General features: G+C 47.9%; 8 protein-coding genes across 8 annotated transcripts; 4 read left to right on the top strand and 4 right to left on the bottom strand.

The window, feature by feature from the left end:
- Positions 1 to 808: 808 nt before the first annotated feature.
- On the bottom strand, positions 809 to 2,508 carry L3040_000612 (uncharacterized protein; the record flags this gene model as incomplete). Its single annotated transcript, XM_066155238.1, has 7 exons — positions 809 to 824; positions 920 to 941; positions 1,026 to 1,071; positions 1,125 to 1,483; positions 1,538 to 2,163; positions 2,237 to 2,376; positions 2,431 to 2,508. 7 exons carry the CDS (start codon positions 2,506 to 2,508, stop codon positions 809 to 811), a joined length of 1,287 nt encoding a protein of 428 aa, XP_066013275.1.
- Positions 2,509 to 3,456: 948 nt separating this feature from the next.
- On the top strand, positions 3,457 to 4,413 carry L3040_000611 (uncharacterized protein; the record flags this gene model as incomplete). The annotated part of the gene is made up of 5 exons (XM_066155237.1): positions 3,457 to 3,533; positions 3,596 to 3,744; positions 3,794 to 3,825; positions 3,879 to 3,977; positions 4,036 to 4,413. 5 exons carry the CDS (start codon positions 3,457 to 3,459, stop codon positions 4,411 to 4,413), a joined length of 735 nt encoding a protein of 244 aa, XP_066013274.1.
- Positions 4,414 to 5,432: 1,019 nt separating this feature from the next.
- Positions 5,433 to 6,853, bottom strand: L3040_000610 (uncharacterized protein; the record flags this gene model as incomplete). The annotated part of the gene is made up of 5 exons (XM_066155236.1): positions 5,433 to 5,638; positions 5,692 to 5,785; positions 5,883 to 6,137; positions 6,253 to 6,497; positions 6,703 to 6,853. The coding sequence occupies 5 exons, from the start codon at positions 6,851 to 6,853 to the stop codon at positions 5,433 to 5,435; spliced, it is 951 nt and encodes a 316-aa protein (XP_066013273.1).
- A 1,477-nt stretch (positions 6,854 to 8,330) lies between these two features.
- Positions 8,331 to 9,113, bottom strand: L3040_000609 (uncharacterized protein; the record flags this gene model as incomplete). Its single annotated transcript, XM_007288296.1, has 2 exons — positions 8,331 to 8,804; positions 8,853 to 9,113. 2 exons carry the CDS (start codon positions 9,111 to 9,113, stop codon positions 8,331 to 8,333), a joined length of 735 nt encoding a protein of 244 aa, XP_007288358.1.
- Positions 9,114 to 10,222: 1,109 nt separating this feature from the next.
- L3040_000608 (uncharacterized protein) lies at positions 10,223 to 12,420 on the top strand (the record flags this gene model as incomplete). The annotated part of the gene is made up of 3 exons (XM_007288297.1): positions 10,223 to 10,585; positions 10,635 to 11,681; positions 11,731 to 12,420. The coding sequence occupies 3 exons, from the start codon at positions 10,223 to 10,225 to the stop codon at positions 12,418 to 12,420; spliced, it is 2,100 nt and encodes a 699-aa protein (XP_007288359.1).
- Positions 12,421 to 15,850: 3,430 nt separating this feature from the next.
- L3040_000607 (uncharacterized protein) lies at positions 15,851 to 17,085 on the top strand (the record flags this gene model as incomplete). The annotated part of the gene is made up of 4 exons (XM_007288298.2): positions 15,851 to 15,874; positions 15,922 to 16,304; positions 16,355 to 16,553; positions 16,618 to 17,085. The coding sequence occupies 4 exons, from the start codon at positions 15,851 to 15,853 to the stop codon at positions 17,083 to 17,085; spliced, it is 1,074 nt and encodes a 357-aa protein (XP_007288360.2).
- Positions 17,086 to 17,277: 192 nt separating this feature from the next.
- On the bottom strand, positions 17,278 to 19,071 carry L3040_000606 (uncharacterized protein; the record flags this gene model as incomplete). The annotated part of the gene is made up of 5 exons (XM_066155235.1): positions 17,278 to 17,880; positions 17,932 to 18,215; positions 18,282 to 18,492; positions 18,595 to 18,960; positions 19,054 to 19,071. 5 exons carry the CDS (start codon positions 19,069 to 19,071, stop codon positions 17,278 to 17,280), a joined length of 1,482 nt encoding a protein of 493 aa, XP_066013272.1.
- A 738-nt stretch (positions 19,072 to 19,809) lies between these two features.
- L3040_000605 (uncharacterized protein) lies at positions 19,810 to 21,135 on the top strand (the record flags this gene model as incomplete). Its single annotated transcript, XM_007288300.1, has 1 exon — positions 19,810 to 21,135. One exon carries the CDS (start codon positions 19,810 to 19,812, stop codon positions 21,133 to 21,135), a length of 1,326 nt encoding a protein of 441 aa, XP_007288362.1.
- Positions 21,136 to 21,518: the final 383 nt, after the last annotated feature.

Below are 21,518 nucleotides of genomic sequence, written 5' to 3'. Positions count from 1 at the left end.
AATCTTGGTCAACTTTCCAATCACAATTTCGTAATTTTTTTACATGCGTTTGTCTCCGCTGGCGTCACAGAGAAATTTTGTTCTTTCGTCACTGCATGGCTGTGCTCTCATTACTCTGACAGAGCCATGGCATCTTAGCGTACTGTCGTTATTAGCATGAGGTCTAGCAAGCGAGGAACAATGATTATCGCAAGGAGTGAATGTTAATGATTATCGCAGGGGGTGAATAATGTCTGCAACTAATTCACACATACGAAGACCCCCCAACAAAATCAACACCTATTCCTATCTTCCTTGCTCATGTCCCCTACTTCATCTTAGTATCTAAAGACCAACCCTAAATAAAAAATTACAGTCAATCCCGCCCACCTCACATCACAACACACATCAGTCCCCGAATTCCCTTCCGTCTATTCGCACCAGCTTGCGTAGCAACAGCGCTCACCGCAAAACTAGTCAACGCGCCGCTGTTATTGCTCGTTATTTATTCGGCAGTCGTAGCAGCCGGCTTACTGGACGAAGTAATGATGGCAAATGTGCCATTACTTGTCTTGAAGGTCGAGTGTGAAGAAGGGTGGGAGGTGGTACACACACGCAGGGTGGTATCTGCAGCCTCAGAAATATTTGACATAGCGATAGTGGCAATAATTGCCATGTAGGGGACACGGCTGATAGAAATGTTAACTTATATCCACAACGTTCATCGGTGGCTTGATTTCCTTTCATTTGTTCGATATCACATGCGGTGTTGCGGAAGCAAAAGCTGCTGCATTCTGGAGATGGCTTTTGGGATGATTTCATCAACAACTCATGGGAACATTCGACTGTGTCAAGTCAGCGGGTCAATAGAAGTTCTTTCGATCAAAGAGAAGTTTGCACGGCAACGCGCTATCCATCCCCTCATCGAGGAACAACGCACTGGCAAAGATTCTTAGATTGCACTGTATATTCTTGTCCAACTTTTATGAGTTCGTGGAGATTTACCCTCTAAGCCTTTTGATATCCAGCATCAGATAATCCAGTACCAAGAGCGTTGATAGCACGATCAACGTCATCGCGCTTAGGATCAGTCTAAGTAAACAATCAGTAGATGTAAATAGTGAAAAAGTTTAGCGAGTACGTACAACACTGACACCCATGTGACCAACACGGATGTACTTGGTGGCAATCTCTTTATGGAGACCACCGGCAAAAATGACACCCTTCTTCAGCAGATTGGGTAAAAGCTCAGGAGCCTTGACATTTTCTGGAAGGTAGATGGCCGTCATGCCATTCGCTTGATCCGCGGGGTTGGAGGCTAGTTGCTTCAAGCCAAGGTCAGTGACGGCCTTCTTGACTTTCTGCGACGCGGCACGGTGTGCAGCGAAGCGCTCAGAGAGTGGCTTGGAGAGTATCTGGGTCAATGATGTGTGAAGTGCGTGGATCAGCTGGGGCGAAGGAGTCGCAAAGTAGGAGGGCTTCTTGGCCTCGTAGTTTTGCATGACTTTTTGATATGATTAGTTTCCGATTAATTGCAACCCAAACAATCTTGACTTACTTGGTAACCAGTTCTTGAAAGACGCAAAGTAAGATCCAGGTGGGGTCTTTCTGGCTTGAAATGTATTGATAGCACGGCCACTGTACATCGAGATCGATAACCCGGCAGGGCATCCGATTGCTTTCTGGGAAGCGGTAATGACCGCATCGAGTCCCCATTTGTCAAATTCAATCTCCTCGGAGCCAACACTGCAGACACCATCCACGATAACCAAAGTGTCTGGAGAAACTCGGTGGACCATTTCGGACAGAGCTTTCAGCTCGCTCAGAACCCCCGTGGAAGTGTCGACGTGGGTTACAGTTAACAGCTTATAATTCTTTTCCTTCAGCGCCTTCTCAATTTCCGGAAGTTGAGGTCTCTCTCCAATAGGGGCCTTGAGTTGTGTGGCCTTGACTCCATAAGTCTCGAAGCAGTCCGCGAACGAGTCGGCAAAGTAGCCGGTATGAAGGACCAAGACATCGTCGCCTGGCTCTGCCAAATTTGCTGCTACGATATCCCATCCAAGTGTGCCAGAGCCAGAGATAACTAATGGCTGAGAAGAGGGGTCGGTCGTTTGGAATAGCTTTCGAAGCATGGAAAGGGTCTCTCCGAATGTGGCAACGAATGGAGCACCAACATGACTCTCACTATCAACACACAAGTCAGCCTCCTTGAAATTTTGGACACATGCGAGAGTAGGACGGCAGAATGGTCACATACCTGTAATGGCTCATGGATTGCAGAACAGCATCATCGAACTCGATCGGGCCGGGGACGAGCAAGGCGGGGTGGTTGGGTTGCGAAGACATGTTTGCTTTGTCGTTGTCTGAAGTCTGCGAACTGGAGCTGAATCGTCTTGACTGTGTGGGAGAGTCGGTATTGGCAAGTCTCTTGATGGTGTAGGGACTGTTTACAGGAATAGTTGACAGCCGAGGATGAGGATGAGGATCTAAGTGACGTACGATGGCCCCGAGCCTCTGGGGAGCTTGCATAGCGGGGTAAACCCGACGGAGCATGACTACTGTATCTCCGTAATAAATATTGTACCAAGTAGCCTCCACTTTTTGGTTTCGCCCGACTGACTACCTTCTATTTACCCTTTATCATGAGCAGACAGACAAAGCCTAGGTATGTTCGAGTGAGATGATTAGTAAGGTGCAGATCCGTGATCCCTTTTGTCAATTCGGCTGCTGGCCTGGAGCTGAATCTGGCCCCAAAATCGGATTTTTTTGACGTTGCAATCCGCTCCGGATGACTAAGCAAGTATACATCAGTACCCAAGCTTCAACAACATCCCGTCTGCTCCACCTTATTGCTGATATGTGACATCGAAGGAGAGATCATCGAGCCATGATGTATCTATGTATGATCCAGTAGATCTATATTGATTTCTATTTCGATGAAAATGACTTGGCGTTGCCAGGACAAATGAATGAATGTTCCTTCCTGCTCAGCCAGGGCCTTCCTTACATTCAAAGATGGTGGCTCGCATTTGTATTGCTTCTCCCAGCTCTTCTTGAGTATATGACCTGGCGTTCTTTCTCATATTGCTCACTTGCTGCACCCTCCCTCGTTTCGTTATTTATTTCGGGCATATCTCACCTATGCCTATCGTTGTCGCTTCCCATACTCCTCGCCGTCGCAGCGAGGTCGTCTCTCGTAAAGATATTGGGCTTTCCTACCTGCGGATCGTTTGGCTCGAATATTTATCTATCGCCGTTGTTGCTACCTCGGCGCTCTGGGCTTACTCCCTGCCAGTGTACTACCTAGAACTAAGGTTGATTCCAATACAACGCTCTTCTGCCCCACGGAGTGCCTCAGAAGGATCTGTGCCTCTGTTTCACGGTCTAGTCGAGCTCAGCTATCCCTTAGTGAAAGAGCCACTACCAACATGGGCATGTGGATTGGTCGTTGTTCTCCTTCCTTTGCTTGTTATCACCATGTTTCAACTCAAGCTGCGAAGTCTCTGGGACTTTCATGCTGGGTTCACAGGAACGTTGAAAACTGCAGCTGTGTCGTGAGTATTTGGAGCTGATAGCTAGCAATCCATTCTCGCGTTCTGACTTTTTATCGAGCCAGTACACTGGTTGCTACAACCCTCAAACATTTCATTGGTGGCTTCCGACCTCATTTCCTCGACGTATGCAAACCTGACCTCAATATGATTCTTGTGCAAGATTTCTTCATCCCTCAGTGTGTAAAGCTAGCCCAAATGCCGTTAGCTGAGCGTGAGTTCTCATTGTATGACTATCGAATAATTGCTGATTCTGGACCTAGGGTACAAGGGTTTCCTAGCGGTCACACCACGAGTGCATTTGCTTCCTCAATATTTCTTGCCCTGTACATCAACGCAAAATTGAAGGCTTTTGGAGATCATGCATCGGAGTTTTGGGTATTCATCGCGACCATGACACCGTTACTCTTGGCTACACTCATCGCAGGACCGATGTACATTTCATATGTTAGTCTCATGCTCTCTTCCGGATGCGTTGCTTGGCTGAAATGTCTCGAATGATCAGCAGCATCATGCCTACGAGATTGTTATTAGTATGCTGATCGGACTCATGCTTGGCGTCCTTGGGTATCGCTCTGCCTACGCAGCAGTGTTTGACTACCGATACAACAACCATATACCCTTTCCGCCATTCGGCTCCCGGACCCGATTCACCTATACTCCCGACGCCCAAACTATCGAGGTCCTAGGACATAACACAGATGCTGAACATCTTGCCATGTGGGACTGGTGGTCTAAATCGGAAGTGACAGGCCAAGATCAGGAAAGGGGCTTGTCATGGCTGAGAAACATGGGATTTTTGGTGGAAACAGGCGAAGACACTCACATGATCGTGAAATTGCGATTGCAAAAAGAGGCTAAGGTCATTAGATGGACGCAGTGAGTTGGATGTGCAGTCCTAAAGTTGAAAAATTGGTTCTGGTACGAACGAATGATAATTTCTCTTGGATGAAATCTTGTTATCGAGAGGATGGGCTCACTTCCTATCATGCAGTCTCACCATCTAAGCAGGATTCCTAATTTTCGATTCTTCGTCGTATTTTCTTACGGGTGTACCACGACTGAACAAGAACAGATACAACCAGACATCTTCTATATACAAAGATCTTGCCCATCACAAAGCAGCTTGTCAATCTCCCTAGTGAACTGCTCGAAGATATCCAACTGCTTCTTTGTCGCTGTATCAATTACATTATGTATATATGCAAAACCTAATAAGTTGCAAATTTCAAAAAGTGGCCAAGCCCATTATGTACAGGCACACAAGCCTGATCTGAAGTTTTGAGCCGCACGCGTCGTCTCATGATCATACGGTATACTCCGGTAGCCCTCCTCGTAAAATATGATTCACCCCCTTGGCGCAGTGACCAGCGCTTCGATATCCGAACGCATATCTGAAGCATTGGGCGGGATACTTGGCCCCCTGACGCAATCTCGAAGATGCATATCACGCAGAGGTCAGATAAATCCCACGTCCATGACGCAGGCTGCTTCCAATAGAGACGCGTAGGAGTCTCTAAAGTCGGCTTCGGGGAAATATGACGATAATATTGATCTCGTGGTGGCAGGATTGCAATCTGGTATCGAGAAGGAGGAATCGAGGCAGGGCAGGGGCCTAATTTTAAGTGCTGATACAGTCGGGAGACACCTTGAGATATAGAATGTGCGTATGGAGAAATGGTAATGATCTAAGAGATATATCAGAGTGTGGAAATTGGCTCCGACTTTGTGGAGAACGCCTGCACGAGAAAGGTACCAGCCATCTCGCAACACTTGAAGAAAGAGAGTCGTGTTCCGACTAAGCTGTATCGAGGAGGCATTGATAAGACTCAATTAAAAATCTACTCGAAATCAACAACGCGAAAAACGCCATCCATAATCCTACTAGTCTACACTTCCAATTCAATCAATCTTCTGGTTCTCAACACCCTTCTCAATAACCCCCTCCCCAGCCATTGCAAATTCATAATCCAGATCTGGTTGCGCTTCAGCGTACAAAGCGTTTTTCTCGCTCGCCATCTTAAAGTTATATGCTGCTTCTTCGTCGCTTACGATGTGCTTCTTTAGGTTGGGGTTGCCGGCCAAGGCCGCTTCGACCTGGAGCTGTACTGGAGTTTCTTTAGCGAGGAGGAGAGCACAAGAGGGCGGGAGAGGAGCATACTTGCACATCCGCGGTCGAGTAGGCCGAAGAGAAAGCCGGCTTCGTCGACTGTGGAGCCGGTACTCAAGAGGCCATGATTCATCAGAATTGCGACCTAAGGAGGCAAGTTAGCTTGCTGCCGGTTCGTTCTAGTAGTCTCTGCTCATCATAGGCGTGCGAGAGAGGGGGCTACGATCATCGAGGATACACACCTTATTCTTCGTTCCCAGCGCCGTGGCGATGTTCTTTCCTTCTTCCTCGGCAAATACAATGCCGCCGTACTCATTATACACAGCAATAGAATTGTATAAGGTACAAATATCTTGGTTCAGCATGTCGATTCCCCTAGCAAAAGAGGACCAGGCGCGACCGGCGTTTGTGTGGGCGTGACATACAGCGTGGACATCAGGACGGGCTTTGTGGATTTCAGAGTGGATGAGGAAGCCAGCTGCGTTGGCCGCTCTGCTCTATTGGCAAAGAATCAGCAGCTCGCTCGCTATTTGTCGCATTGACTATTTTCATCCCTCCTCAAGCGAAAAAATAAAAAAAGACATGATTTGATTAAAAAGGGGGAAAGCATACTCTGTTTCCACCAACTTGCTTCCCAGTATTGATATCCAAACAAACCAGATCTCCAGCGGTCATGAGACCAAAATGTTTCCCCAGCGGGTTCATCCAGATATAAGACTCGTACTCCGGGTCTCGGACCGAGATGTGGCCGGCCATTCCTTCGGTGAAACCCTTGCGAGAGAAATCGCGGAAGACGGCCGCCGTGTGGATGAGGATGTGTTTACGCTCTTCGGCGTGGGATGAGAATGTCGGGATGCCTGGTGATCTGTAAGCAGGGCTTCAAGCCTTGAAAAGCAACGACCCTTTCGCTTCATGTACCCCTAATTTAATGAGAAAATCTCAAGCCAGCCCCAAGGTCGCATGTGTTATGTGAAGCGGTGAAAGTGCAACACCACGTGAGGGCATCACAAACACTTCACCAAACTCCAACAATCCTCTCCAGGCTGAGTTACCAGCACTTACCAGGAGCTACCAAATCCCCATGGCTAATAGCCTCCAACGGCGTCTTGTCCTCTGCCCCATGCACAGCAACATGTTTCGGCGAAGTCTCCTCCTCGACCCCCACTTTCGCCACCGGCACCACGATAATATCCGACGTCGCTGAAGGGGCCATGTCGAACAGAATATACGTATTTGAGTATCTAGAGAAACGAAGGATAGAGTAGATCTTTCGAACTGAAGTGATGAGATGACAGAAAGTCTCTCGAGGCGAAGAGCGGTTGCTCAGATATGTAAGGCGTGGCGTGGTTAGGGCGATTCGGAGCTCGCTAAGAACGGGTCGGGTGGATTCGATTTGGTGGAGGAAGGCTTTGACGAGGATTCAGGCCTTTGTTTAAAAGTTCCAAATCCCTCAATCGGATACCTCTGCAGATTGGAATTTTGTTTGTTCTTGAATTGCCGAGGGAGAGATCAAAAGAACAAGTTAAAAATTACCGAGTTGTTACAGTCCAATTAATAAGCAATGGTGCATGGGTGACACTGTTACTATTACTGTACGTTAGAGGCAAGTGACGCCGACTTGACTCGCATTAGGAAACAGAAAGTAGTATCATACGTCACGCTCTTCCAAAGGCTACTACTACTATATACAGGCTGAGCTTTCATTCCACAGTAGAAATAACGCTTCTGCAGAGCAACGAATATCACAGCCAAGGACACGGTACTGGTCCCGGCCTCAAGATTCGCGCCCAACACTATCTTGTCTTAGAAAAATTATCCTCAACGTCTCATCCTGCGTCAAAGTTCCGTCTCATTGAACACCTTCTTTTTGAGCGGCTTCTTTACGGTGCGGACGAAGAACACTCGTGGATAGTTGCCATTAAAAATCGCGTAGCGGATGAATTTGGAGTGTGTTTGGCCGCGCAGAGACGGGTTCGAGGGCTGAGGGGTGCGTTGTGTGATGCAAAGCGTGCAGAACTTGAGCACGGTCTCGTTGGGAGATTTTAAGATCTCGAAGTTCTGTGAAAGCAAGATAGTGTCTCATTACTCTGTTTATCACGTCTCCTAGTGGTGAGTGGTGGCCGTGCTTATTGATTGTGTTTCCTGATCAAAATCGGACACCCAAGACACATACACGGTTGCCGTTCAGGCCCACTTGAGCTACTAATTCAGTAGTATTAGATGGGACTGTCGAATCAGAAATGATCGACGGAGCCACCGAGCTGCCATTCTCATTTATAGCCAAGCAACTCGCACGTTGTGATGGTTCGAGTTAAGCGAGTCTACCCCTGAGATGCTTATTTATACAGGCCAGTCCAGTAATAAGAGGCACTCTGAGCTTAAAGCTGAAGCTAGGGAGCTCACTATTACATGGCTTTTTGGATACTTGGGGCATGATCGGTGTCACGGCTTTCTCCATATCTTCTACTTTGATAGTCGATAGTTCGAGATCTCGATAGAGAAGCTTGATTAGACTGGTCTGGGAATTATCAAGATCGGTAGAACAGGGTATCATTGGAAGCTAAACGACAAGCTGACAACTAAGACAACGCAATTTTGACCCGTAGACCTTCCAAAATGAAGGCATCCTTTCAATAAATCCTTTGAATAACTTCTTCGGTCTACTCGACTCTATCCATCATTTTCCGAGATCATAGCACTCCCATCAGGACAGCCACACCAACAAGCAAATAGACGGTTGAATATGGAACGCAAAGCTTCATGACGATGGAATCCCCCGATCCTCGTGCCTGCATCACTTCTCCTACTTTGGCAAGAGTCTGAGTTGCCTCTGGCACTTCGGTCACAGTAATGAAAACGATCGGAGTTCCCACGACGCTACTAGCTCTCGTCGCGGATGAAGAAGATTCAACAGTCGAGGGAGAAGCGCTGATGATGGAAGCGTTTACAACATGTACGCATCCGTTGGGCGAGCACTCTTTGGTTGAAGGGCAACATCCACCGCCTGTTGCTTCTGAGCATTGAACAGTACCCTCTATGCATTTCGGTGGCTCGTCTTCTGAAGGTTCACAATCGAAGGATGTTTTCGTATCGTTACAGCAGAAGATGCCGGAGAGCGAGAACTTTGCTGGGTAACAGGCCATCGTAACTGGACAGCATATGTCCTGGAAAGTTGCTTAGTCTTGCCTTGCTGGAGGTATTAAGATGCTTACAGGCTGATTGAACGCCTCGCAGCTGTTTCGTTGATCCCCACAAATGTAGTAAGGCACGTTCTTCTGTCTGCCGACCAAGCTCCAATCTGTCTGTCCCTTGACGGGGACTTCCACCTTGCGTAGCGGTAGATAGACGAGTGTGCCTTTATTCTGTCTGGGACTAGCCGCCTCCCTTTTCGCTTTCAGGAATCCTTGTCCTCCGAGCGCCTTATAGTATCCATGCGCTGCAAAGATGATCCCAACGACCATAATGGCGACCATGATGATAGCAAGAACTCCAAGCAGCCACCGGTGGAGTACATACTCGCGGAATGTAGAGCTTCGTGATGGTTCTTTTTTCTTAGAGGAGGAGGGAGAAGGTATGATCCGCGGGTCTTGAGGTGATTGAGGAATCATTTGTAGGTTCGGGCTGATTTAGAATTATGCGGAGAAGGGCTTGGAAGGAGAGCATCAAGATGAAGACTATGTAGCTAGAATGATACGAGGTGCTCTCTAGTGCCATTTAGGTACAAAGAGCGTGAGGTATGAGTATTCTGAGGATGATGATATGTAGGTGCAAATTGTGGTATGAAGAGTAGCACGCAGAGCATACTGAAGCCATGCTTGAGAAGTGGGAAATTGCAGAATTGGAAGCACAGGGTGAGAAGGAAGGAACAACAAGGGAAGAAGGAGCAGTCTCGATAAATCCGTGATGATAAATTCGAGATACTCGATGAAGGGACAGGATAACAAAATATTCGAGCAGGAAAGGTACAACTTGCCAAGCTGTAGTGTCTTTGCTCAACCCGGACAATCCAGTAGATAAAGGTCCAAGGGAGCCAACCAATGCATCTAATTAACAAATAAACAAAAAAACAAACAAAAAAACAGAGAACCACGAGCCTACACATCACTCGTTTATCAGTGATTACTTGCAAACGCCCTCTACCTTCTCGCATGATCTCGCGGAAAGAGACTGTCAACCGCGCATGAACTGCGCTGCAGCTTCGCTTGATGGACGTATGGTAAACAGTTCAAGGGTAAAACGTGATTAGCCAGCCAATCGACGAATTTACAGTACTCTAAGCCCTTAAGACTTGTTGCACCGAATCTCGTCGGTTTCAAAATTTCTCAAAATCCATCTCCTCTGGCACGAAAAGACTTCTTGTAACATTCTCGGGCCTCTTGCTATCAGATGCAACAGTTTGGAGAGCGAGCTAAGAAAGTCAAAATGTACTGTACCTCGGCACGATGTCTGGTCGGACTTGATGACGGCGACTTCTGCGTTCCTCACATGTTTGACCGAGAACCCGAAGCCACAACATTAAAACGCGTCGCTTTCCCAAACTCTGACTTCATTCAGCAATCATTTACCAGCTTTCATAACCAAAATGTCTCCAACTCCTCAATGGGTCAAGGACCTGAAGCCGTCTCCTCCACAAGGGACAGAACTCATCAAGGCGGAGAGAGAGACGTCCAATATCTCTGTCGAGAAGCTCTCCAACTTCCTCTTCACTAAAGATGTCCTGGACCGTCAGCAAAAGATCCTGGAGATCCTTCAAGCGGACAAGGTGTTTGACAAGTCCAACAACTATTTCGATGGACGGGTCGACAGGTTCCAGACCTCGCTGGCCAAAGCGAAGAGGTTAAGGCAATTATATGTCAAGCACAACTGGACTCAGGATGAGTACATGATGGCCAACGACCTCATCAGCGAGCCTACGCCTTATGGATTGCATGCAACCATGTACCTTGTATGTTGAGTATTTCTTTCATCTGCAGCCAGTCACTAATCTCTTGCAGACAACTCTCCGAAGCCAAGGAACCGATGAGCAGCACAAGCTCTTTCTCGAACCTGCTGAGAATTACAAGGCTATTGGCTGCTATGCGCAGACGGAATTGGGACACGGATCGAATGTGCGAGGTTTGGAGACGACGGCCACTTGGAACCCAGAGGACAAAACTTTTGTTCTTCATTCCCCACACCTCACCGCATCGAAGTGGTGGATCGGATCGCTTGGACGGACAGCAAATCATGCGGTTGTGATGGCACAGCTCATCATCGGTGGAAGGCCATATGGACCGCATCCATTCGTCTGCCAGATCAGAGACATGAAGACACACGAGCCATTGGAGGGAGTACACGTTGGTGACATTGGACCCAAATTTGGCTACAACACTATGGATAACGGATTTCTCCTCTTCAACAAGGTCAAGATCCCACACGTCAACATGCTAGCCAGATTCTCCAGAGTCGATCCCGAAACTAGTAAATACGTCAAGCCATCCTCTCCATCTCTGATTTACGGTACTCTGACCTGGGTGCGGTCCACGATCGTCTTGCAATCTGGAGGAGTCCTGGCTCGAGGTGTGACTATTGCCACAAGATATGCTGCAGTGAGGCGTCAATTTCAAGACCGAGATGCTCCATCAGGATCCGACGGAGAGAACCAAGTTCTGAACTATACTATGGTGCAGTTCCGTCTTCTTCCTCTGTTGGCAGCCACATTTGCACTCCATTTTACTGGAAAGTCTATGATGGCCATGTACCAGGAAAATCAAAAGAGGATGCAACAAGTGGGTGCGGAGGGCTCGAAATCCAATCGTGGCCCTGGCCCTGAGGAGACGCACTCTGGCAGTGATCTTCTTGCTGACTTGCATGCCACATCCTGCGGGTTGAAAGCTCTTGGTAGTACCACCGCCGCTGAGGGTCTCGAGGTCTGCCGCAGAGCTTGTGGCGGACACGGATACTCTAGCTTCAGTGGAATCGGCTCTTGGTATGCCGACTACCTTCCCACAACCACTTGGGAAGGTGACAACTATATGTTGACTCAACAGGTCGCACGATACGTAAGTTTCAATAGTCTTTCATTACCTATCATCGCTTACACTGAATCAGCTCCTCAAATCTGCTCGGGCAGTTCTCAAAGGTAACGCCCCGAACAATGATACATCCCGCATTTTCGCCAAATTTTTGAAGAAACAAGACATGGGCGCCGCTTTCGACATTCTGGGTTCCGACAGTGACCTTGTTGATGCATTCGCATGGCGTGCATCCTTCCTTACCTTTGAGGCCCTCAAGCACCGAGACGTCGAGAAGAACTCGTGGAACTCTCTGCTGGTAGACTTCTGGCGCCTCAGCACAGCTCACTCTCAATACCTCGTCGTCAAGAATTTTTACGATGCCCTTCAATCCGAGTCTCTACGCTACGAACTCGACCCCGCCACTATCGATGTTCTGCACAAGCTCTTCCGTCTCTACGCACTTAATACGCTCGAGAAAGAAGCTTCTGAGTTCTACTCATCCTCTGCTGTCACAGTGCGCCAGATCCAACTCGCGCGCACAAAGTCTGTGATGAACCTATTGCAGGAGATCAGACCGCATGCTTTGCGATTGGTTGATGCTTGGGCTTTTCCGGACTGGCAGCTTGACTCCAGCCTGGGACGGAAAGACGGAAAGGTGTACGAGGACATGTTCTACAGAGCCAGCCAGTTGAACCCTTTGAATGGTCTGACGGTGGACCCGTACCCAGACAGTGATGTTTTGATCAAGAAGGACGAGACAAGCTCTTTCAAGAGCAAGTTGTAGGGCTTCATGATTTGTGTTTTCTGCATTTGTAAGAAATATGAGGTTTTAGATAGTGAGTATTGCATAGTGCTAGCTATAATAGAAATCTCCAGTCTCATTCCAAACTCAGTTCGGCCTAGTAACAGTAATTTTGCTAGCACTCTCCCCCACATTGCCCATGGCGCTGATGTTACGGTTAAAAGCCGTTCATTCCTGCTGCCGAGATGTCGGTCATGTAGCGGTAGAATGAAAAATTGGCCAGTATGCCAGCTGCCTATATTTTAGGTTCATTGATAGGCCCGTATCACTTCTCTTTCACGACATTTTTCGACATTCCCACCTGATGCTCCAAGCTCTGCTAACCAGATCAAAAATTGACAGCTGGGCCGGATCGGCAACATACTCTCCACCTATGCTTTCGCGGAAGGAATATACAGTTCTCAGCTGATCACGTTTCGTGCGTCTGGCGCGGCAAACCTGACAGGCAATACAGCTCGTGTTCTTAAGTATACTACCGGTATACTCTCACATCACCTGGCTGGCCATGCTTTCGCGGTGGAAACACAAAATTAAGGCATGTCGGAATACATGCAGCATATTTAAATACCACAGATGATTCCGGGTCAATACAGACTGGAGTAGTATCTCTTCTTGCAGCGGCTGAATGCAGCAGCTGCCACAAAAAGACAAGTATAATCAGTGCATTTTTGAAGCAGGTTCACGATCAATCACAGAGATACACTGTAAAAAGAGATATACCTTTCCTCCTGCACCTACTTACCTTATGTTCAATTTATCATCCTCTTCTTTTGCAAGCTCCAAAACTACATCGGATATTTACAAATACGATGCCACTATCGAAGTCCATTTGCGCAATCTTGCTAGCCTTGAGCTTTCTCTTTACTAGAGCTTTCGCAGGGAGAAAAATCACCGGCTATCGAGTAGATTGTAAAGTAAGCTCCACTTGATATAATCGTCGGTTATCGACGATTACATTGCATAAGGTCATATTAATTACGCGAATTATAAGAAGGAAGTCGAGCTCATTAATGATGAAAATAAGCCATATAGAGATAAAAAAAATATGATGAAGAACTTGCGCTGTGGAGATCGTGATGAACTTTTCCGATACTGTGCGACTCGCTGTAGAAAGGGAATTCTTAAAAGTTCTCGTCCAAGGCCTTTGGGCTACAGTGCTCACGCCGCTTGGCTTATTTTCAGAAATGCTCGGAGCTCCTTGTACTTCTTTCGCGGTCGTAGGCTGAAAAGGCGGATCACCTTGGTTTGGTGTCTCCCCTAGTCCTCCCGACTCCTTGCTTCCCGTACTGATGCCATATACGGTAGCATGTCCACTGCATGCTGACCTGAACTTAAAAGAGTATCCTTGCGCCAGAAGACCAGATACAGAGTTAGAAGCACGAATGCCAGCACTACCCACGACTTGAACCTCGGAGGCATGTTTGCGGTGATTTCCACCTAGCCTTGTGAAGGCGCACGCATTCAGCTGTTTTATTAGAAGGACAAGGTAATTAGAGGAGTGGAATGTCAGAGAACGGAGAGACGAAGGAGATTGAGAAAGAGAAGGTTGTGTAGATACAGTACTTGTGGCGCTCGATATCTCTCTGACGAGCTGCTGAGTCTTCACAGCCTTGTTTTAAGGCCAAGATATTTGACCTCTTCACCCATATCACGGGTCGTGTGATGACATCTGAAAAATACATATCAAAGGCATTTTGGTTAAGGAAATGAGCCCTAGCACAGAGAGAGCGACTATCAAAATATGTTAGATGCATGACAACTTAGAACAACAACCGACAAAGAATGGGCCAAATATGAGGATCAGAACTCAAATTCAAAGCAGGTCTAATATCTGAATGTGCTTAACTTCGAATGGAAGACGGAGCATCGAAATTCCAAAAACTCCTCGATTTCCCAATTATATCTAAGGGCACTGCGAAAGGGAGAGTGCAAAGGATGGTCTCATGGCTCCTTTGGATTTATTTGGCAGGCGTGAGTAATAACCTCTCTTGGCGATTTTCATTGATTAGAATAACAATTGATATTCTCATGAGGTCACGGAAGAAACTTCTGGACCTGGGCTTCATTATGTCCGAATCTCTTTCTATCAGGACTTAGTATTGGTCTTGAATTCTTAAGCATCGCCTCAACTCTTAAGTATCACCTCTCCCATATAGAATACAGGGGTTGCATAGCAGACGAGCAAACAGTACGCCTGCTGTGACTCAACAAGACAAGCTACCACTTTCAACGTTTTGTCAGAGCTATAAGCGTGGAGAGCACCCTCTCGAACTAGGTAGATTTTTGCGCCCGGAGTTGATCCAAAAGGAGCAAAATCTCCCATACAGAGCGGTGATCGCGGCAGATAAAGTACCTCAGTTTTCTTTGAGAAACGAAGAAGTTCTTACTCATGTAAAAGCTTTTAAATATTCCGCGAATCTGTGGTTGGATTGGCGTATATTACGGCACCACTGAGGCAGTCATGATTCATATGCTTCTGAGTATAGATGATGATCCCACAGTGCCAATACCAGACAGGTTCAAATTCCAGGCTTAAAAAGAGCTGCAGGATTATATTGCATTTGCAATACTCCTCTGTAGCCGGTCTAGAAAATTATAAAAGCCAAAAAAAAGCCTCGGAGACGCCACGGGTAGTGAATGTTCTTCAATCGAAGCGGAGCAAAATGAAAAGAGCGGACATGTCGAGGAAGCGTAAAAAGCGTATAGGACTATATATAGACCTCTGTCTCATTTTAACCATATCATCTGTACTATCTCATCTACTGCTTCTGCCCGCAGTCCACAAATAGTGTCTACAGCTACCTGTCCAGGACCTCACTAATACATGAATCTAGTAGCTGCTATTCCTGTACAACGATCTTGAAACCTTAGAGCTACACATGCTACACTATAAATACGGTTAGAACAGAATCATTGAGGCTGTCAGAAAATCCCTCTAGATCGAACTGGATACCCCATTCACCGATTGGTGCGGCACCGGAATCGAAATTCGATTTATTATTCCGGGAGTAAACATTGGCGTGACTCGCCAAACGAGTAGGCGAGAGCCCCGACTTCTCGGCTGACTCAGGGTGTGTGTGGTTGGGGCTCCAACGAGTGAAATTGAAGCAGTGACATTCGCAACCTCGAGCGGACCCATCATCTACAATTTTCAAGAGTCTTTTCTTTTTCCCTGCACCAACACCAAAAATACGTTGATCTGTTAGATACTCGTGATCTCGGCTACATTTCCAGGTATGTCTATCTCTCCTGTTTAATAGTCTCTCTACAAGAATGTCTCTTGGTCTGGCTTAGTCACTCGCCAATTCTCTCCTGCTCTTCTAGATACATGCTAGATACAAGTAAGCTGGCCACTTGCGCCGACACTGGATTAACAAATTCAGGGTCCCGGAGTCAGAATTAGTTTCAGTAAATGTCACATTTTCTTAGACGAGCAGTATGTCGCCGCCACATCTTTCAATCTCAGAGCTAAGCAGTGCCCAGCTCACAACCACTTTCCGAGGTCTCCCCTTCCAACCTAGAGCATCAAGTGCGATTGATAGATCAGCCAGACTCCGTCCGGCGAGCTCGATGGCAGCACCAATGGCCATCCAGGGTGATTTAAACAACACATCATCAATGCGTCAAGTTGAGCACCTGGAAATCGATCCCATCTACTCCTTTAAATCCTTGGCGTTAACCGCAGATCAAGACAATGCTACGGTGAGAGAGAAATATCGGCCATTCATACTGGACCCCGATGTCACGTCAAGTGACTGGATCAGTAAGCTGGAATTGAGCATCGTGACGCGACTGGCGGAGGCGGATCTTCAGACCACAGGGCAGAGATTGAAAGTGCTAGTTCTGTACGGGAGTCTGAGATCGAGGTAAGGAGTCGGAGATTGAGGTTCTTCAGAGCTGCAGCTGAATCTTGCAGATCCTACTCCAAGCTTCTAGCTTTTGAGGCATCGCGAATCTTGTTCAGACTAGGCTGTGACGTTCGTGTCTACGACCCGGCCGGCTTACCTGTCAAAGACGACGTCCAGCATAGCCATGCCAAGGTTCAGGAATTGCGAGACTTGAGCCGCTGGAGCGACGGACAGGTTTGGATATCGCCTGAGCAGCACGGAACTCTGGTAAAGCTCACCGTCATCACACCTCCAACTTCTTTTCGTATCTATACTGAAGCGCGCTCTCCAGACCGCAGTCTTCAAGAACCAAATTGACTGGATCCCCTTATCCGTCGGCTCTGTCCGCCCAACTCAAGGCCGGACGCTCGCTGTTGCCGAAGTCTCCGGCGGTTCGCAATCCTTCAACGCCGTCAACTCCCTCCGTATCCTCGGCCGATGGATGCGAATGTTCGTAATCCCAAATCAATCTTCAGTCCCTAAAGCCTACACGCAATTCACGTCCGAAGACGCAGATGAAGGGGGAAGCCGCATGATTCCCAGCGGGAACCGGGATCGGATCGTGGATTGCATGGAGGAGTTTGTGAAGTACACGATTGTGATGCGGCCGCACTTTCAGCTGTTCTCTGATCGGTTCAGTGAGAGGGAGGAGAGAGCTGTGAAGGCGGAGAAGGAAAGGGAGAAGGAGAGGGTGGAGAGAGAAAAGGAGAGGGTGGATCATGACGAGGCGGGTAAGGTTGACATGATGGTTCCTCGCTAGAAGTATCCAGTAGTGGCCAAGTTGATAAATTTTCATCGTAGTAGAAATCTTATCGTGAAGATGATCTATTTCTACTCATTATATCTCATCCAACAGGTTTTGACGAGGAGTACAACTCCCATAGCATAAAGCAGCGATATTCATTCATAAGATCCTTCGACTAGGTTCGTCTCGGGCTATGATGACCTCTACCTAGGAATCGACATCTTCATACATTCCGTACGAGCCTGCAATCCGCTTAGCGACAGCTTCACCACTCCAATAAGCACCCGTCACCGTCCCCAACGCAACAAATGGAGCAGTGTGCTCGCCTGCAAACCAAACCCCTCTTCCCGGCAGCCCTTCCCTCATAACCTCAATATGCTTATCCGCATCCTCCAGCCCGGTCCGCATGGTAGTATAGCTCCCGTTTCCGGCGAGATCATCCGCTACCCAGGTCGTCGCTAGGCACTGGACCGGGACACAGTCTTTTGACTCCGCATTGTAATGAGGTAGCAGAGAGTAGTACGGTTTAAAGAACTTTGTTAAGTACTCGTCACGCTCTTTCTGTGATGGTCTGGCGGTAAGCTCTGTGGCAAATGTTTCGGACTGGTCGCCGAAGAGGTAGAATAGGAGGGTGGGGTGGGCGCAGGAATTGGGGAGGGTGGCCATGTCGACGACCTCTTGGTTCCAGCCTTTGGGGTTCGTGTCTTTGGCGTATTGGGGTGCAAGCCACTGAGCGAATCCCGTAAAGGGTTTTGTGTCTGGGTAGTCTGCACTTCCGAGCCAGAATGCCCTGGGAAATGTGACATATACCTATTCGAGGGTCAGTAGTGGAAGACCAAAGAAGGATACGATCATGCGCACCTTTTCTAAGGATCCGTAACCTATGGCGTCTGCAGCTTGAGTGAACCGTGCGGGCAGCTCGGGTTGGAATACGGCTTTGTTCTTCTTGAGCCACCCAAGTGGACAGGTGATTACAACTTCATCAAAGTCGAGGCTATATCCATTGTCTGTTTGGACGGAGACTTTTTCAAACCCACTTGCAACAGAAGTGACTTTGGTCGAGAGCTTGAGCTTAGCGCCATCCAGAGCAGGCTTTGCTATCGTGGCAAGTACCTTCTGATATGTACCCGCACAGAAGAGATTTTCTAGTTACCTTGAGTAAATGGAGAATTTCGATCTTCGTTGCATAAAACAGGAATTGGAGCGCATACCTCCATCTATGCATTCCTCCAGCCAGAAAAACTTCAAGCTCTGTTTCTGGACCGGACTACCAACAAATGCTCCCCACATCTCGGCCATTTGCATTAAAGTCTTACTCTGCTTAGCCTCTTCTGAGCCTGGGAAGATATCCTGGATCTTTTCGGCGAAAAAGTCATAGAGGCTCAGCTTTGGGTCGATTGTTGTGGAATTTGAAGCCGAGTACTGCTCATGTAGTCAGCGGTGATTGTCACAGATCGTTCATGGCTTCAAAGTACCGAGCTCCCCAAGACGATACAAGGGGCAGAGATCGAGAGGACTGTATACCTTGAAAGCTTCCACAATGAAACCCCACAGCGTCTCATTCAAAGACTTCCCATTCTCCAAGAATTTCCCGTTCTCGTCGAACACATTGAAGCCGTCTCCCCAGTCATGCGTGGCAGTATTCGTCTCCTTGACGAGGTCGAGAATCGGGTTGTTGTCTGTTCCATGAATCCAGTTTGCTCCAAGGTCAACTAGCTGACCTGAAAGAAGAGGTGTTTGGTGAACTCGGCCACCGATCCTGTCTCTAGCCTCTAGGATACTGACATCAAAACCCTGCTTGAGGAGAATATCTGCACAACGGAGACCAGAAATACCGGCGCCTACAATACATACTGTCGGCCGTTTTTTGGAATGTGCTTTGGGTCGGACCTGGGCTGGTTTAGCGTGTGATGCCATTTGTGAGCAGCAAGCTTTATTTTTATAGAACCGTCGCTTGTCTGCTGCAATAGAGAATTTATCTACCTTTACATGTGAATCCATGATAAGCTTTTGAGTACTTTCATCCGTATAGTTGCGTCTTGGCCGCTGGCATGATATGAGATCTTGATAGATCCGAGAAGAGCTTCTGTTGGACAACAAAGTATGAGACATATGGTGAGAATCCATCCTTGGATAAGCCAAGAGATATATTTGATATAGCAGGCTGACAGCACAGATAAGTAGATAGTGATACTGGAATAAAGTTGAACAAGGTGGTCGAGATAGACTTATTATATGCGTGAAAAGAAGATATTTGACTGTGATGAAAGCCACAGCGCTCGAGAATAAAGAGTTGACTCGCACTGTATGGCTGAGTCTCAAGAGTTCGATCGCTACACGGCGAGCGAGCCCCAAAGCTGCGCAAACTGTGTATAGAGCTTCAAGAAGGACATGTTTACTCGAAATTCCAAATCAAGTGTTCAGAATAACAGGGCTGCCGAGGATGCCGAAATACCTCAAGACGCAAGCAAAAAGGAAAGTAATACGCACAGGCTACCTGATGAGCGATATGTGATTCTAGCAAGTTGCATCTGAGCTCGATTCCGCTCTGGTATAATGGTGCCACGAGAAAGCGAGCTTCCCCCCTGTATAATGTCGTCGGGCTTGACCCAGCTAAGCGAGAATTCGAATCATGTCGTCGTTGATTTGACGGCGCCGGCGCCGCTCGCTGATCTTTCAGGGGCCGAAAGCTTCACTTAAAAAGAACGGATTCCCAAGCAGCACATGCCCCACCTCACCATGCGAACCTCAAGAATCTCCCAGGAAACATCCAAGATCCTCAACGCCACAACGCTTTCCCCCACCGGCCGACGAAGTAACCGATCTACTCTCTCGAGATTTGCACATAATGTTGTCAAGAAGGAAGAGTCTCCTGACTCCGAGGCGGCACTGGATATAGAAGATGTGATCCCCAACTCGCGGAAACGGAAGCGCAATGCCACAGCAAGAACGCCGGTCAAGCAGTCGCCGCAGAAGGCGACGGGCAAGACGGAAATAGAGGAGAGCGTCGATTTCTCCCCCGCGAAAGAGCGCAAGGTGCGCAAGCCAGCGCGCAAAGTCAAGAACGAAGAGACGGGCGATGTCGAGATCCACCCCCCCAATGACTGGCGAGAGGTCTATAATACGGTCAAGGAGATGCGGACCACTGGCGCAGCGCAGAATGCAGCAGTCGATACCATGGGATGTGAGAGGCTAGGACAGGAGACTGTAACGCCCTTGGTGAAGAGGTACCATACCCTGACCGCATTGATGCTATCTTCGCAGACGAAGGATACGACGAACGCGCAGGCGATGAACCGTCTGTATACGGAACTCCCAGCGTACAAGGAAGGCGCGCCAGTTGGTCTCAACTTGGAGAATATACTTGCTGTCGACCCAAAACTGCTCAACGAGTTGATTTGGGCAGTAGGATTTCACAATAACAAAACGAAGTATATAAAAGCCACGGCAGAAATCTTGCGAGATCAGTACAACGGTGATATTCCGGATACGATCGAAGGCCTCATGTCACTACCGGGGGTGGGACCGAAGATGGGTTATCTATGCTTGAGTGCTGCCTGGGGAAAACATGAGGGCATTGGAGTTGATGTGCATGTCCATCGCATTACGAATCTTTGGGGGTGGCACAAGACGAAGGGACCAGAACAGAGTCGAATAGCTCTCCAGTCGTGGCTACCGAAGGAACTGTGGCACGAAATCAACTGGGTCCTGGTGGGATTAGGACAGACGATTTGTCTGCCTGTAGGACGTAAATGTGGTGAGTGTGAGCTGGGGCTGAAGGGGCTGTGTAAGGCTGCTGAGAGAGGCAAAGTCACGGCTGGTAGGATAATTAAAAAGGAGATGATCAAGCAAGACGAGGACGGGGCACTGGTCAAGGAGGAAGTGGTGAAAGTTGAGGAGGTTGAGGCGGAAGTGCCGGTCAATGCGGATCCCGACCAGTCTTCAGGTTTGAAGGCAGAGTTGGGCTTCGGCGACGAAAAGGTGAAGATGGAAGAGGAGGATCCCACAGGTGAATTGACCACTATACCAGAGGCCACGAAGAAGGCATCAAAGCGCAAGAGGTGATGCTGTACAATAGACTGCATATGCCGGTAAATGTACAACAATGTAAAGATTCTACTGGCTATTTTAACCTCCGTAGCAAACACGATGCGCCTCAGGTTATGCACGAAGACCAGACTACGACGTGAAAGTTTGCAGTTGCCCTTTGCAGGATCATTCGCAGCAGCTAGTCTGTTTATAAAGGAACTTTGTATAAATACGGACGAGCTATCTACAGTGCCCGGCAACTGCTGTTAGCCGAAAATTATAAATCCGCGATTTTTCGTGATACGCGTTTCTTTACCCCTTATAACATCTACAAAAAAAAAAAAAAAGGCTACTTCAACGCATTTCTCTCGCTGCGAAGTCTAGCAATCGGTTTACTCCATCCATACTATCTTTCTTTC

Source organism: Drepanopeziza brunnea (genome assembly GCF_022702325.1).
Source record: "Drepanopeziza brunnea f. sp. 'multigermtubi' strain 214-2 chromosome Unknown ctg1, whole genome shotgun sequence".
Classification (NCBI taxonomy): Eukaryota; Fungi; Ascomycota; class Leotiomycetes; order Helotiales; family Drepanopezizaceae; genus Drepanopeziza; species Drepanopeziza brunnea.
Note: the sequence above shows the minus strand (reverse complement) of the source record. Positions and strands in the feature narration are given on the sequence as shown.